The 14,915-nt window shown below is 35.0% G+C and overlaps 2 protein-coding genes across 3 annotated transcripts in view; both read left to right on the forward strand.

Moving 5' to 3' along the window:
• Positions 1–8,289, forward strand: part of LOC134237550 (potassium voltage-gated channel subfamily H member 7-like) — a 52,982-nt gene extending 44,693 nt beyond the window's left edge. For both annotated transcript variants that reach the window (XM_062719645.1, XM_062719646.1), the window contains exons 3-12: positions 2,682–3,164; positions 3,368–3,767; positions 5,138–5,337; positions 5,785–5,884; positions 6,066–6,218; positions 6,482–6,675; positions 6,868–6,973; positions 7,133–7,315; positions 7,568–7,904; positions 8,054–8,289. In XM_062719645.1, coding sequence (XP_062575629.1) covers positions 2,682–3,164; positions 3,368–3,767; positions 5,138–5,337; positions 5,785–5,884; positions 6,066–6,218; positions 6,482–6,675; positions 6,868–6,973; positions 7,133–7,315; positions 7,568–7,904; positions 8,054–8,270 — 2,373 coding nt within the window. In that variant the 3' untranslated portion in view covers positions 8,271–8,289. The remainder of the gene's footprint in view (positions 1–2,681; positions 3,165–3,367; positions 3,768–5,137; positions 5,338–5,784; positions 5,885–6,065; positions 6,219–6,481; positions 6,676–6,867; positions 6,974–7,132; positions 7,316–7,567; positions 7,905–8,053) is intronic.
• A 4,610-nt stretch (positions 8,290–12,899) lies between these two features.
• On the forward strand, positions 12,900–13,930 carry LOC134237558 (dynein light chain Tctex-type 5-like). The gene has a single exon (XM_062719658.1). It carries the CDS (start codon positions 13,245–13,247, stop codon positions 13,797–13,799), a length of 555 nt encoding a protein of 184 aa, XP_062575642.1. The 5' UTR covers positions 12,900–13,244; the 3' UTR covers positions 13,800–13,930.
• The last annotated feature ends 985 nt before the right edge of the window (positions 13,931–14,915 follow it).

The following is a 14,915-nucleotide window of genomic DNA, read 5'->3' on the forward strand; positions in this document are numbered from 1 at the left end:
CATCCTCAGGTAGTGTTGATTCAGGTTTGTTCAAATCATGACCCCTGGGGGTAGGGTGGGGCCAAAATGGCCGATCAAAGTTTTACATAGGAATATATAGACAAAATCTTTAAAAATCTTCTCCTCAAGAACCACTGGGCCAGGAAAGATGAAACTCATGTGGAATCATCTTCAGGTAGTGTAGATTCAAATTTGTTCAAATCATGACCCCCGGGGGTAGGGTGGGGCCAAAATGGCTGATCAAAGTTTAACATAGGAATATATAGGAAAAATTAATGGCATTTTTAAAAAATCTTCTTCTCAAGAACCACTGGGCCAGGAAAGATGACACTCATGTGGAATCATCCTCAGGTAGTGTAGATTCAAGTTTGTTCAAATCATGACCCCCGGGGGTAGGGTGGGGCCAAAATGGCTGATCAAAGTTTAACATAGGAATATATAGGAAAATTTAATGGCATTATTTAAAAATCTTCTTCTCAAGAACCACTGGGCCAGGAAAGATGACACTCATGTGGAATCATCCTCAGGTAGTGTTGATTCAGGTTTGTTCAAAGCATGACCCCTGGGGGTAGGGTGGGGCCAAAATGGCCGATCAAAGTTTTACATAGGAATATATAGAAAAAATCTTTAAAAATCTTCTCCTCAAGAACCACTGGGCCAGGAAAGATGAAACTCATGTGGAATCATCTTCAGGTAGTGTAGATTCAAGTTTGTTCAAAACATGACCCCTGGGGGTAGGGTGGGGCCAAAATGGCCGATCAAAGTTTTACATAGGAATATATAGGAAAAATCTTTTTCTCAAGAACCATTGAGACAGGAAAGATGAAACTCTTGTGGAATCATCCCCAGGTAGTGTAGATTCAAGTTTCTTCAAATCATGACCCCCTGGGGTAGGGAGGGGGCAAATGGCCGATAAAAGTTTTAGATAGGAATATATAGAGAAACCTTTTAAAATCTTCTTTTCAAGTACTTCAAAGCCATGCTTAGTGATATTTATAGGGAAACATCCTCAGGTATTGTAGATTTTAGTTTGTTCAAATCATGACCCCCTGGGGTGTTAAAATTCAAGCCCCCTCCCCCCTCCCCGCCCTCAGTAAACTTTAAGTTCTGATCTGATATGTGCTTTTTTCTAGCCAATTGCTCAGGTGAGCGATGTGGCCCCTGGGCCTCTTGTTTTATCTTGTTGGTGTATTTTTTTCTTTGATTATAAAATTCTTTTGAATTATAGCAGGATTCTTGATGAACAATGATTTTATGCAGTGGTAATTATACTTTAGAACTGCGACGAGAGGAAAGTATGCGAAAAACGTTTAATTTTCTTTGCATATAAATAGAATCTCTTTCCATTAGATGTTGCTCTTAAACTTCCGCTTAAACTTCTAGTTCCCAGACAATATCGGTAAGCAGTTGTCTCTCATAAGGCATTGACAGAATGCGCCAAATTTGGCAAACCTCCTTATTTTACAGAATTGATGGAGCCTGCAATTATAACGTAATATTATATGTTTGCCTTCTTGGATTTGATTAATGAAAGTTCACACCAAGTCACGACTTCGGTAATAAAATGTTTCTCTGCGCCGAAAATCCCATCCCTAATGATTCTGCAGTGGATTCAGCAACATGTATCTTTGTTCAATGGTTATAATTATTTCCTTTTATTTGCAAAACTCGTTTACAAATAAAAAGAAATATAATCACCCTTTTGCGTGATTCAGTTTCAAGTTAAACGCCTAGATTATTTTAATTTCCACATGCAGAAAATAGCACATCAAAAACTGACAAAATGCAGAAACAAAATTTGTCTAGAAAAACACGCAATGATCTCAAAAATATTAAAGGATGTTTACAGTTTTGAAGGAAGCATAAAGAAAAAGAAAGTTTTTTTAATAAATGGACGAGGAAAAAAGCGGATGCAAAGACCTTGAAGAAAATCTAAATTCCTTACGGAAATCCTTAACGCGATTGATTCTGATTAATACAATCCTATATTGATTTCCGGATAATTGAAAAGGAGACGGGACACAAATTACAAGATGTCAAACATTGTGATACAGCGATCCCTGTTATTATGTCTAGTAGAAGAAAAGAAGACAGATGATAAAAATCATCAATAAATTTGTCTCTGCCGACTGAGTCTCAGAATTTGTGTGTTTGAGTTTATTTTCTTGTTCTCGATTGTTTGTTTTCGTAATTTCTTCATACCATAAAAAGGTAAAATACGAGTTCACGTATTTTACCAATATTACATCTGAGGCTAACAGAGTATGTTGTTAATTAAAGGAAATTTTCCAGATGTGTTTAAGCATCGTTATTGCTTTGTTTCTTGATTTTCCCCCCGAGAAAATAGAACATTTCTCCATTAAATAAAAAAGTATTTGGCAAGATGAAAATGGCGTAAGTTAAGAAGTTAAATATAACTTTGTGCTTCTTATCTGTGATTTTAAAAATAAAAAATAATGCTTAAAGAGTTGAAAAATTGATATTTATCGTATGAGACACCGCAATTTTAAAAGACTACCGCTTCAGTTTTCTATTAAACAATGTTGAATTAAATATACGTATCTTTTAACAAACTTCGGCACAGTTTTCAGGATTTCTGTCAATTACAATATTATTTTTATTTGACCATTTAGTCGAGTAGCTCTCAAACTTACATGTACATCCTTATATTTTTACTGTAGACTCTCAGTGAGCGAGACAACGAAAGCGAAGAACACGAAGCATTCCAGCAGATACAGAGTCAAGCAAAAGTCCAACGACCCGAACCCGCCAAATTCCTTATCCTTCATTATTCCCCTTTTAAGGCGGTATGGGACTGGATCGTGTTATTTCTTGTGTTATATACCGCTGTGTTTACGCCATACTTCGTGGCTTTTATTTTGAACGAAGACGAGGCTATGATGAGACTACATCGAGATTCTGCTACGAGACTTCAACACGCGGAAACAATCAAAACAGACCCCTTTGTTATAATAGACTTGATTGTGGATATTATGTTTATAGCAGATATTTTGATTAACTTTCGAACGACTTACCTACATAGTGGGGAGGTTATTATGGATCCCCAAAAGATCGCCATCAACTACATCAAGGGATGGTTCATCATCGATTGTGTGGCAGCTATGCCCTTTGACCTATTACTTTTTGGATCAGGAAATAGTGATGTAATAATAGTTTACTGTCTATAAGGTTGAGATTATATATAGAAATTTGTAAATTTGATAAATTTACTTTTAAACTTTAAATCCCCATGTTTTTAAATAATCGAAATTTGTTTTTCTCCTATTAGTTTTTCCTAGAATTGTTAGATATACATGTATACCTATTTCCCCTTCTCATTGTAAATGTTTTATTAATATTTTTACAGCGAATGACCATTACTGGTATCCTCAAGCTCGCCCGTCTTTTACGTCTTCTTCGAGTTTTGAGGCGGATCGAACAATTTGCTGCATATGGGGCGGCTGTTTTGATGTTGTTGATGGTATCATTTACACTGATTGGCCACTGGCTTGCTTGTATCTTCTACGCAATCGCATACATGGAGCGCCCACATCTTCCTGAACGAATCGGATGGCTGGATTCCTTGGCCGACGCCTACAATATGCCATATCTCCCTAATGATACGATGAGTGGTCCACCAATCAAAACACGTTATATAACCGCACTTTACTTCACATTCACCAGTTTGACAAGTATTGGATTCGGCAATGTGGCGCCAAACACGAATGCCGAAAAAATCTTCAGCATATTCGCCATGTTGCTTGGTTGTAAGTTGCTCAATCGTGTTATGATAGTTTTAGTTAACTTCTGTTACATGTATTAATTATTCTATATTTGGTAAAAAAAAGTTTGAGAAAATGAGAATGAAGACCACAAAGAATAATTAGTAAATTGGAATGACATATATAAAACACCTGTACATTGTAATCTGCTTTTTGACTCCAGGAATGATTCTTCAAAAAATGATCTCCTATACCAACAGTTAAAGTGGACTGAAATTTAGATTTAGACAATTATTTATTAGTTGAATAATATGCTCTTCGGCACAAATAGCCCAGAAAGCATTCAATGACAGTACATGGCATAACATGCAGCATACTGGGTCAGATTTCTCGTGGGTATCTTTGCAAATTCTTTAAGAAATGGATCTTTCTAAGTCTTAATCAGTATCCGATACAGTTAATGAGATTCCCAGTGTTGAACTTTACCGACTCTAGAACTGAGAAAGATGCTTCTGTAAATGCAGCATCTAAAGCATTTTATGTAACCAACCAAACTGAGAAAACCCACGCATGAAAAATTATAAGACATAAATACACTCATGAAAAAGCTTCAGTGCTTTACTTGTTTTGGTACTGTGTATACAATCATCTATGCGAGTTTGATTTGTATGTATAATTCGTATGCATTAAATATACAGTGGGAAAATTGTTTTGAGAACTTTTCACTCTTTGAGAAGATATAGTTCAGTAAGAGCCTCCTTAAACATGATTCATATTTACAACTTTCACATGTTTCCCTAACAATCATACGTAAGTGCAAGTCGCATACATCTAAATACAGATAAGGCTTAGCATCGGAAGCCTCAGACTAGCAATCAGTCGAATGGCATAAAGCTGAATCTAAGCTAGTTCATATCAATCACAAGTGACTTTTACAACTTCTACAGAACTACATTACTGGTATTACTACACCAAATGCAACCGTTGGGTTGATGGAACTATGGCAGACATTTATTGTAATGTCAACAAGCGTATAGATGGAGTTCAGCCGTGGTTAAAAGGCTGAAATTTTTTTTTCTTGTTCGTTCTCTATATCTTTTAAACAAACAAATACATTTTTTTCTGTACCTTATAGGTTGTTTTACAAAATTGCCGAACTGATCTTCTGCAAATTGTTTTTTTTTTCAAGTAGAGACCATTGCAGCCAATGAGATATTATTATTATCCTTTTAAAAACAAATTAAACGTTCTTTACTTAGCATTGAATGATTTGCCAAATTTCTCAATCAAATGTTCTCGAATGTAATTCTTTTGGTATTTATTTTTGGCTTAATGTATGTCTTTATTTATTTTTGGGGTATTTTGTTTTTCCCTTGCCATTTGGCAAAAATCAGTGTTATCTCTTGCTTTCACAGCTCTGTTGAGTGCCGCCATTTTTGGTAACGTCTCTTCCATCATGTTACGTATGTATCAGGGATCAGACGACTATCAGGAGCGAGTATCCAGCATAAAAGAGTTCATCAATTTCCACCACTTGCCAAAGAACCTGGCCACCAGACTACAGGAATCCTTCCAGCACGCGTGGACGTATACTAACGGAGTGGACATGGGAAATGTAAGTCATTTAATAATTAAAAAGTTTCAAAATACAGCATATTTCAATCCGTTTCTGATGGACATACTAACGTTAATATACCATGAAAAACATAACAAAGAGTGATCGATCTCAAGAAATCTATAAACAATACAAATCGGTTAAGAGGGCATAAAATACGAACCCCTTGAAGTTCCAGAGGTGGGATCAGGTGCCTCGGAGGAGTAAACATCCTCTGCTGACCAGTCGTACCCTCCGTTTGCATTTATCAGATTGATGGTACATTCAGTATTGAAATTCAGTCTAAAAATAAGGGTCTGACTAATAGTACAAGTCAGTGAAAACACACCCAATATTACATATTATTAAGTTTTATTTCTTAACAGGTTTACTACAACGACAAAAGAATCAACGAAATGCCATTTAAGACACAGTTTTTGTTTAATGATCTATTTTCTGTGTTGATAGGTTCTGAAGGGATTTCCTGATTGTCTCCAGTCGGATATCTGTCTACACCTCAATAAAAATCTGCTGACCAACTGTCAGGCTTTTAAAGGAGCTAGTCCTGGTACTCATATTTATAGAAAGTTAATTTATCCTCTATATTCATAGAGAGGAAGCAGTCTGAAAACCTTGCGAATTTAATCTAAGTTTTCAAGTTTGAACAAAGAAAAAGTAAAATTAATTGTGATAAAAGTAATTTTAAAAATAACGTTAATCAGCAGTTTCTGTTTAAATTTGCATTTTAGGTTGTTTACGTTCATTATCACTAAAATTCAAAACCACGCATGCGCCGCCTGGTGATACACTTATCCATCCGGGAGACATTCTGACAGCCATTTATTTCATGGCCCGTGGGTCTGTGGAAATTATGAAAGACGACTCTGTAATGGCAATACTGGGTATGTTTCAAGATTAAAACCAAGTTGTATTTCAAGATATTAATGCATGTTCGTTATCTCTGAAGTTCAAAACTACGCATGCGCCATGTAGTGATACTCTAATCCTTATCCTTCTGGTTGACATCCCCTTTAAATCAGAAAATATTTTAAAACATACACAGGTAAATATATGTAATTATGAAATGAAATAATGTTTAGATATAGCAAATTTAAAAGCGTTGACATTTTCAATTACAATAGTTGGACTATATTCAATTTGATAGGAAAACATGACATTTTTGGAGCGGACATGAAGGATTCCGACACTGCGGGGCAGTCCCTGTATTTTGTGCGGGCCTTGTCTTATTGCGACATCAACAAAATAGAATTGGACGACCTGAGGGAAGTCTTACAGACTTACCCAGAATTCGCCGAACAGTTCATCAAGAAGTTTCACGTGACTTTTGATTTAAAGAAGGTCTGTACTAAATACTAGTAAACTGTACCATAAAATTCATTCATTTGCAATCAATTTAGAAACATAACAGAATTAAAGTCTACAATCCTCCTAAATCTTCATGTTCTCCGATTTAATTTTTTAACTACAAAATCTGTGTTTTGTTGGAAACGTATGATATGAATGTTTTATAGTGGCATATCTGGTTTTCAGGGGACACTTCTGGAAAGAAAATATAAATCGAAGATAGAAGACGAAACTCTTAAATTTATCCGCCAAAAACGTCCCAGAATGCAGTGCAAAGGACGTTCTGTAGATAGTAGGGGATTGTATTTTACGCTTAAAGTTTTAATCTTTTTTACAGATAAATTGAATTATGATCATTAACTTCTTCTAAATTCTGACAACAATTTAATTTTTTCAAAACCATTTCACTTACTGGGTATAAAGAGATAACTTTTCAACCTTTCATTGGCAGCTGGTCCAACAATGAGGCACCGGAAGAGCTACATCAGACATCGAAACAGTAACGATCCAACCGGAAGTGACGAAGAACACGTGGGTATTCTGGAGTTTTCTACCGAACAGGCGACAGAGGGTGTTGACATAGAGGAGAAGGATGTCACTCATAAAAGAAAGAATTCCACTGCTTCGGTGTCAGGTGTGCTCGATCAAAAAGTTTGAAGTTTATATGACTTAAGAAGAGGCTCTTGAACATTTGTAATGTGCATTTTTGTGATGAAGTGTTAAAAAATTTAAAATGGTACTGTAACGAGTAAGAGACAAAAGATTTAGCGAATTCTAATTTTTTACAAGAAAAAAAAACAAAACAATTATTCTGAAGCATAAAAATACATGTCTTATGTTTTGCATGTTAATTATTTCAATATAATACTTTTGCAATATACAACAGGTGCTATGACGAATTTTTTCTCCGCTGTGACAACAGTGTCCAGGATAAACAAGATTTCTAGAACCAAACCACGTCCAGCAATGACAGCCAAATCAAAGTGGGGCGCAATCAAGTCCGAAATCCTGTCAGACAAACGCTTACCTGACGTAGAATCAGGCGATGCACGTGATCACAATTCACCAATAGAATCTACAGCTACGTCATACACGCCAAAATCTCTTTCCAGTTCCGGTCTTCAGTTAATCACTGTCGATTACGACGTTCCCAAGCAACGAGAAAATCGTGACTATAGTCACGTGACTAGCGACATGGACAACAAACTTATTTCTCTTCAACAGTATGTTTATCTGCATTTTATTTACCGAAAGAGCATAATTGCTTTATCATGTAAATGAGATTTCATATAAAATACTCATGTAGATAAAACCAATTAGGCGTACATAACTAAATATTGGAAATAAAACAAAATTCTATTTTTTCTTGCAGACGAATGAATGCATTTGAAAGTGAACTTTTTACAACTGTGGATGCTATTTTAAAAATCCTTGGACAAACGCCAAAATACCCAAGTGATGCTCAAATTCACAATGTTACTATGCATCCGTCCGCCAAAGCCACTGACGTCAGCAAGGCGCCAAAATCGAAAGGAGCCAGACTGATTAAAACTGTTCATGAATTAGATCGAGTGTTTGCTAAAATATGATTAAAACATCAAGAATATGTTTAAGTGTTATTTCTGCATATCTAGATTCCTATATATAAATCTGATGTTTGCATATGGTTAAAATACTCAGTACTGTGGCCTTAAACTAATACTCGCATATACAGAGTATATAGATCTATTTAGAGTATCATTTAAAGTGCCCATGTTAACATCATTTCAACACCAACTGCCAAACAAACATTGGAATTTTTTTCTATTCGCGGTAGGGGATAAAAAACATGCACGTTTGTAATATATAATTATACAAATTATATAAAAAATATATACCTTTGTAAGGGTCGGTACATGTATATTATGGACGGAAAACTACTGTTACAGTATAACTGTAGATATACAAACCAAATGACCATGATACATGTAATTGTTCGACGTTTTAAAGAATATCAAATTAGATATATAATATTTTGTCTAATGGAGGCTACCTTATGAAAATTACAAAATCGCAAGTCTACAGTTGTACATGTAAAGAGAAAATCATGTTTCACATAAGATAGGAAATGATCTATACTAAATTGCATTGTGCTGCTTACGTCTTTAAAAATACTTTCGAGAAGGAATAAAATTCCAATTATATTACAATTTTGTTAAAAATGAACACTGATTTTCATTGTTGTTCGAAAATGTTGTCCTGTACAATGACTGTACAAAAATCATCATTTTGACTGAACTATCGATTTTTAATGATTCAATATGTAAGTCTTTCAAATTCGGTAAGAAGACGTTGCCGATTATCTTTTTTTCCGGCCTTAAAGTCATATCGGGACACCTTGACATAATCAAAGCGTTATCTTTTCTTTTTCGAGTAGACACAGTGACTGTTATCAATCAGAGTGCTTAGGAAGAGGAGTTATCTTAAAGATGAATTGTTAACAATGCATATACCATATCTAGTCAAACTACATAATGTTTATCTGTTTTGATTCTTTCAGTTACGAGAAGAGTAATGAAGAAATCGCAAAACGCCCTCTCCCATATTTTCACCAATTGAAAATCATCTTTCTTTCAAGACTTAGCAACATAAACATTACATTTACAGCCATATTTAAGGAATAACTATCTTATGTTTCGATTTCATGATGTGATCAATCGATTGGCTTCCGTGATAATTTGCATAAACGTCGAAGGCGTTTATGCATAAAATTATCACGCAAGCCAATCGATTGATCATCGTCATGAAAATGAAAAATCTGACAGTTTTTCCTTATATTTACATCCTTCGATTCCGCCAATCCACGTGCTCCAAGCCCTGCTTTCGACTAGCTGTTTGTCCCGCCCTGCACGTGGTTTTTTTGGAACCGCGCCAATACACTGATGGGGAAATGAATTACATTTATAATTTGAAATTTTATCTCGAACAAAGACATTGGAAATGTATATAGTTTTGCATATAACTTCACTATTTTGTTTAATTGCATCATCTGAGCAAAATGATATTTATCGGTCATAGGTTCATGTCTGTCTGCATGCTTAATGGCGAAAGGAAAACTAAATTTTGTATGCTACGTAAGCTTTCCATTCTTTTCAAATGAAGGGCTATGTCCTTCCCTGCTCCAACAAGTACCAACTAACAAAAGTAACGTTATATGTGTAAAAATTGCCTCATATACAGTAAAATTATGTATGTATAATATTCCAGATCAAAGGACAGATCACTCTAATTGCCAAAATTATTTTCCTGAATTTAAACTTTAAGTGTGCAGTGGTAAAAACTTCAGGACACACCCAAAGTAGTTTTGAGTTTCATTTTCTCATTTTTAGCTCACCTGAGCCGAAGGCTCAAGTGAGCTTTTCTGATCAAAATTTGTCCGTTGTCTGTCGTTGTCGTAGTCGTTGTCGTCGTCGTTGTCGTAAACTTTTCACATTTTCATCTTCTTCTCAAGAACCACTGGGCCAATTTCAACCAAACTTGCTACAAAGTATCCTTGGGTAAAGGGGATTCAAGTTTAATCAATTGAAGGGCCACGCCCTTTTCCAAGGGGAGATAATTATGAATTAGAGAAAAATTAATGGCATTTTTAAAAAATCTTCTTCTCAAGAACCACTGGGCCAGGAAATATGAAACTCATGTGGAATCATCCTCAGGTAGTGTAGATTTAAATTTGTTCAAATCATGACCCCCGGGGCAAGGGTGGGTCAGAATGGCCGACCCAAGTTTTACATAGGAATATGTAGGAAAACTCTTTAAAAATCTTCTTCTCAAGAACCACTGGACCAGGAAAGATAAAACTCATGTGGAATCATCCACAGGTAGTGTAGATTCAAGTTTGTTCAAATCATGACCCCCGGGGCTAGGGTGGGGCCAAAATGGCCGAACCAAGTTTTACACTAGGAATGTATAATCTTTAAAAATCTTCTTCTCAAGGACCACTGGGCCAGGAAAGATAAAACTCATGTGGAATCATCCTCAAGTAGTGTAGATATAAGTTTGTTCAAACCATGACCCCAAGGGCTAGGGTGGGGCCAGAATGGCCGACCCAAGTTTTACATAGGAACATATAGGAAAAATCTTTAAAAATCTTCTTCTCGAGAACCACTGGGCCAGGAAAGATAAAACTCATGTGGAAATATCCTCAGATAGTGTAGATTTAAGTTTGTTCAAATCATGACCCCCAGGGCTAGGGTGGGGCCAAAATGGCCGATCAAAGTTTTACATAGGAATATATAGGAAAAATCTTTAAAAACCTTCTTCTCAAGAACCACTGGACCAGGAAAGATGAAACTCATGTGGAATTATCCACAGGTAGTGTAGATTCAAGTTTCTTCAAATCATAACCCCCAGGGCTAGGGTGGGGACAAAATGGCAGATCAAAGTTTTACATAGGAATATATAGGAAAAATATTTAAAAATCTTCTTCTCAAGAACCACTGGGCCAGGAAAGATGAAACTCATGTGGATCATCCTCAGGTAGTGTAGATTCAAATTTGTTCAAATCATGACCCCAGGGACTAGGGTGGGGCCAAAATGGCCGACCCAAGTTTTACATAGGGATATATAGGGATACCTTTTAAAATCTTCTTTTCATGTACTTCAGAGCCATGATTAGTGATATTTATATGGAATCATCCTCAGGTAGTGTAGATTCTAGTTTGTTCAAATCATGAACCCCTTGGGGGGGGGGGTGTTAAAAACTTAACCCCCCACCCCCCTTCAGTAAACTTTCAGTTCTGATCTGATATGTGCTTTTTCCTAGCCGATGTGCTCAGGTGAGTGCTGTGGCCCCTGGGCCTCTTGTCTATATTAGTTTAGAATTCCAATAACTGAACAAACTTTTTGAGACTTTTATACTGTCTCATAATGTTGACGACGTATTCTTTAACTATATATATCTTTATTTTTTTTATATAAACAAATACATTTGATTTCTTTTTAAAACTCCTGAAAATGAATGCTGATTAATTTTCTGAGAGCATCTAAAAGTATTGTGTAATTTCACTAATTTGTTTTTTAAAAAGTTGCTAGTTACGTTGAAAATGTATACATACACGAGCAATACCTTTAACGAAATAATTTTCTGTCAGTCCAAATTTGGCTATATTGTCAATAGTTTTTTTTCAATATGTTAAGAGTGTAAAATTTAGGTGGTGCTTAGTTAATTCCTTTAAGGCATAAACAAACTGAAAAAAAAATTAAAAACTATTTTAAATAATTAATTAGTAAAAAAACCCATGTGATTTTAAAACACTTTTTTGTTAAAATTATCATTATTATTATTATGAGGAATGGTATTTCCTTAACCAATCTTGAGATAGGGTTTACAAAATTACATAAAAATGAAAATTATTAAAATATTTAATTTATAATCAATACTATGATAATTATTTTGTCACATATCAATAATTATTAAGATATAAAAAACTTATATATAAACGAGCAAAAACTAATTCCTAGCAACTTCTGACATCTATATTTGATAAATCAAGATATAAATATTTCATATCAGTGTTTAGCTATCAGGTTAATGTATATGAATACCCTAAATCTCGCTATAGATTGATTTCGCGATTTGGTAGATCTAGAGCGGTCCAGTATTTATCTCAAATGAATAACGCCATTCGTAACAATGAATGCATTTTAAAGTCCTGTACTGTGCATTTAGTTATGATTGCATTTAATATCGAGCGATATTGAATGATCCGTGAAGAAATTTAATAACCTTTGAAAAATCGGGGTATGGATTTTTTAATGAGGAATTAAAACACTCGCGACATGTAAAGCCGATTTGTTGTTTTAAAGCATTTGATATTAGAAGTGAAAAAAATATGGCTACTAAAGGATTAAGAAATATTAAGATTAATCTTTGATGAAAGAGCCATGTCGGATTTATGGTCTAGAAGGAAGAGGGGTCGGGGAAAATTGGAACGTCCAAGGGTTAATTCATTTTACTTCAGTGAAAGAAAAAAAACTAGTGAAGAGAAAAACAGCAGAGTGGAATCGTTTTCTAACCAGTACGTCCTATCCGGTCTATTTTGGAGCGAATATTTTCCGATTGCTATAGACATTGTTGGAACCCATTTTCCCGTAGATGTGGAATTTTCTACGTGAATTCTATGAGAAATATGCCACAGTTTCCGGGCATTTAATATAATTAAAGCTAAGTTTTATTTAACTTGGAAACAGGTGTTTTGTTATTCATAATTACTTTCCGACATTAGAAATCTAAATAGTCAATGAAAGATCTGGAGTTGCTCATAATGGACATTTATGTGTATTCAATTCAAATTAAAGCGATTTAACCGAGAGCGTCTCGAAGCTGTTGTATGCACTAGCGAAACTCAGTTTGCTTTATAAACAAACCTGGCGACTCGACAGTCTACACTGTTTAACCATTTAGTTTAGAATACTACAACTACTTAAGTGTTTTGAACTTCGATCTTTCTCAGGAGATAGTAACCCATCCGCGGTAAAAGGAGTACATCTTATCAATAAAAAGGAAGATAAAGAAGACTGCAGAGATGTCCCGCAGGTATTCTAACTATCCACGAAGTGACGCCACTACCCCTGGAAAAAGAGTTCGGGGGTCAATTGCAGGGGCCAGGTTTGCGCATGGTTTCAAGTCAGGATCTGGTCCTATAGCCGATCCCGGGGCAGCGCTGGAAATTACCTCCATAGGCGATAGATCGAACGACATGCCGCGAAAAGCATACCGGATGGAAAATACCTATAAACTAGAACCGGATGAGGATAAAGTTTTCCGGGTGTGTGATGTGGAGAAGCTTGCTGAAGCTGTGTTAGCGGAACATTTAGCTAAGATTGAGTATGACCCCGTCAAATGTCGGGACGTCAGTCAAACTGTGGCCGTGGATATTTTAGATAGAGTTAAACAAATGGGATTTAAGCGATATAAAATCGTCACAAATGTAAGCATCGGCTCACTGAAGGAAAAACCAGGTATGCAGTTCGGAAGTCGATGTTTATGGAATAAAAACACGGACAATTTCGTTAGTGTTAAATATTCCAACTCGTCCATTTTTGCAGTGGCCATGATCTATGGACTATACTTTGATTAATATAAGAATTACGGACCTATTAAGTGGTGCATCCGTTTTGTGCAGTATTTTGTTCTTACACAGACTGTATAGACATACTGCCTCAGGTATCTTGCCAAAGTTTTGATAAAACCTTTGTGCTTTTTTACAAAACACATTATTATTTTCTATAAATGATCTTATTTATTCTTATTCTGAATAGTTTATAATTGTATTAAAACTTTGCGGCGAAAACTTGAAGTCTTCTCTTTTTTTTTAAATTTGATATTAAACCAGTTAATACAAGAAAGAATGTTTCTTGAACGGTTAAAACAAACTAAATACTTTGTTCAGGGATTATGCAAAACACTTGCCTTCACTCGTTAAAATCGGCACATTTAGCAAGTCCAAATATTCTAATCTACTTCAAATTGTAAGCTCATTAGATTTTTATCCATAGTTTCACAAAAATAATTGCTAAAATAAATCTAATTAATGTGATTTAATTATGGTTTAAAGAAAATTGTCTACACTTCCCTAAATTATTAATCCTACATGCGTTGGATACAAAGTGAAAATATTAAACATTCACATGACAACATTGAACATTCTACTTTTAGATGTTACTTCCTTAAAAAAAACATTTTATAATTAGCCCATTCCAAATAAGAAGTCTTTTTTAAGCCTTGTGGGTTGTAGATTTCTATTTTTTCTTTCTGTAGATCCATTATTTTTCTTTGTTGTGACTACTATCACACATAGTAGTATCTTCTCTTCAGGTCAGGCTTGTTTTATTTGTACCTTGTTTATCAGCATTGTTAGCCAAGTTACGATTATCCAGAAACCAAACTATATTTATTGGTCTTGATTTTTTAAAAGGTAAGTAGGAGGGAGGTCAAGGTCACTGGAACGTGCAAGGTGAAGTTTTTGATCCAGTTGAATAGCTCTCACTAATACATATCAGCATATTATGTTTGACAAAAATATCTTGAATGATTTAATGAAACTGAGTTAACACTTTTTTTTAAGAAAAGAGAGGTCAAAGGAAAGGTTGAAACTAAAATCTAAATAAATTGGATATAGATAATAAATTCACACCAAATTATGTATAAGTGCATGCTAAGCATAAAAATGTCTTAAATTATTTCTTTAAAACTA

This window comes from Saccostrea cucullata, unplaced genomic scaffold (genome assembly GCF_032062105.1).
Source record: "Saccostrea cucullata isolate Sc308-1 unplaced genomic scaffold, CSIRO_AGI_Scuc_v1 ctg24, whole genome shotgun sequence".
NCBI lineage: Eukaryota > Metazoa > Mollusca > Bivalvia > Ostreida > Ostreidae > Saccostrea > Saccostrea cuccullata.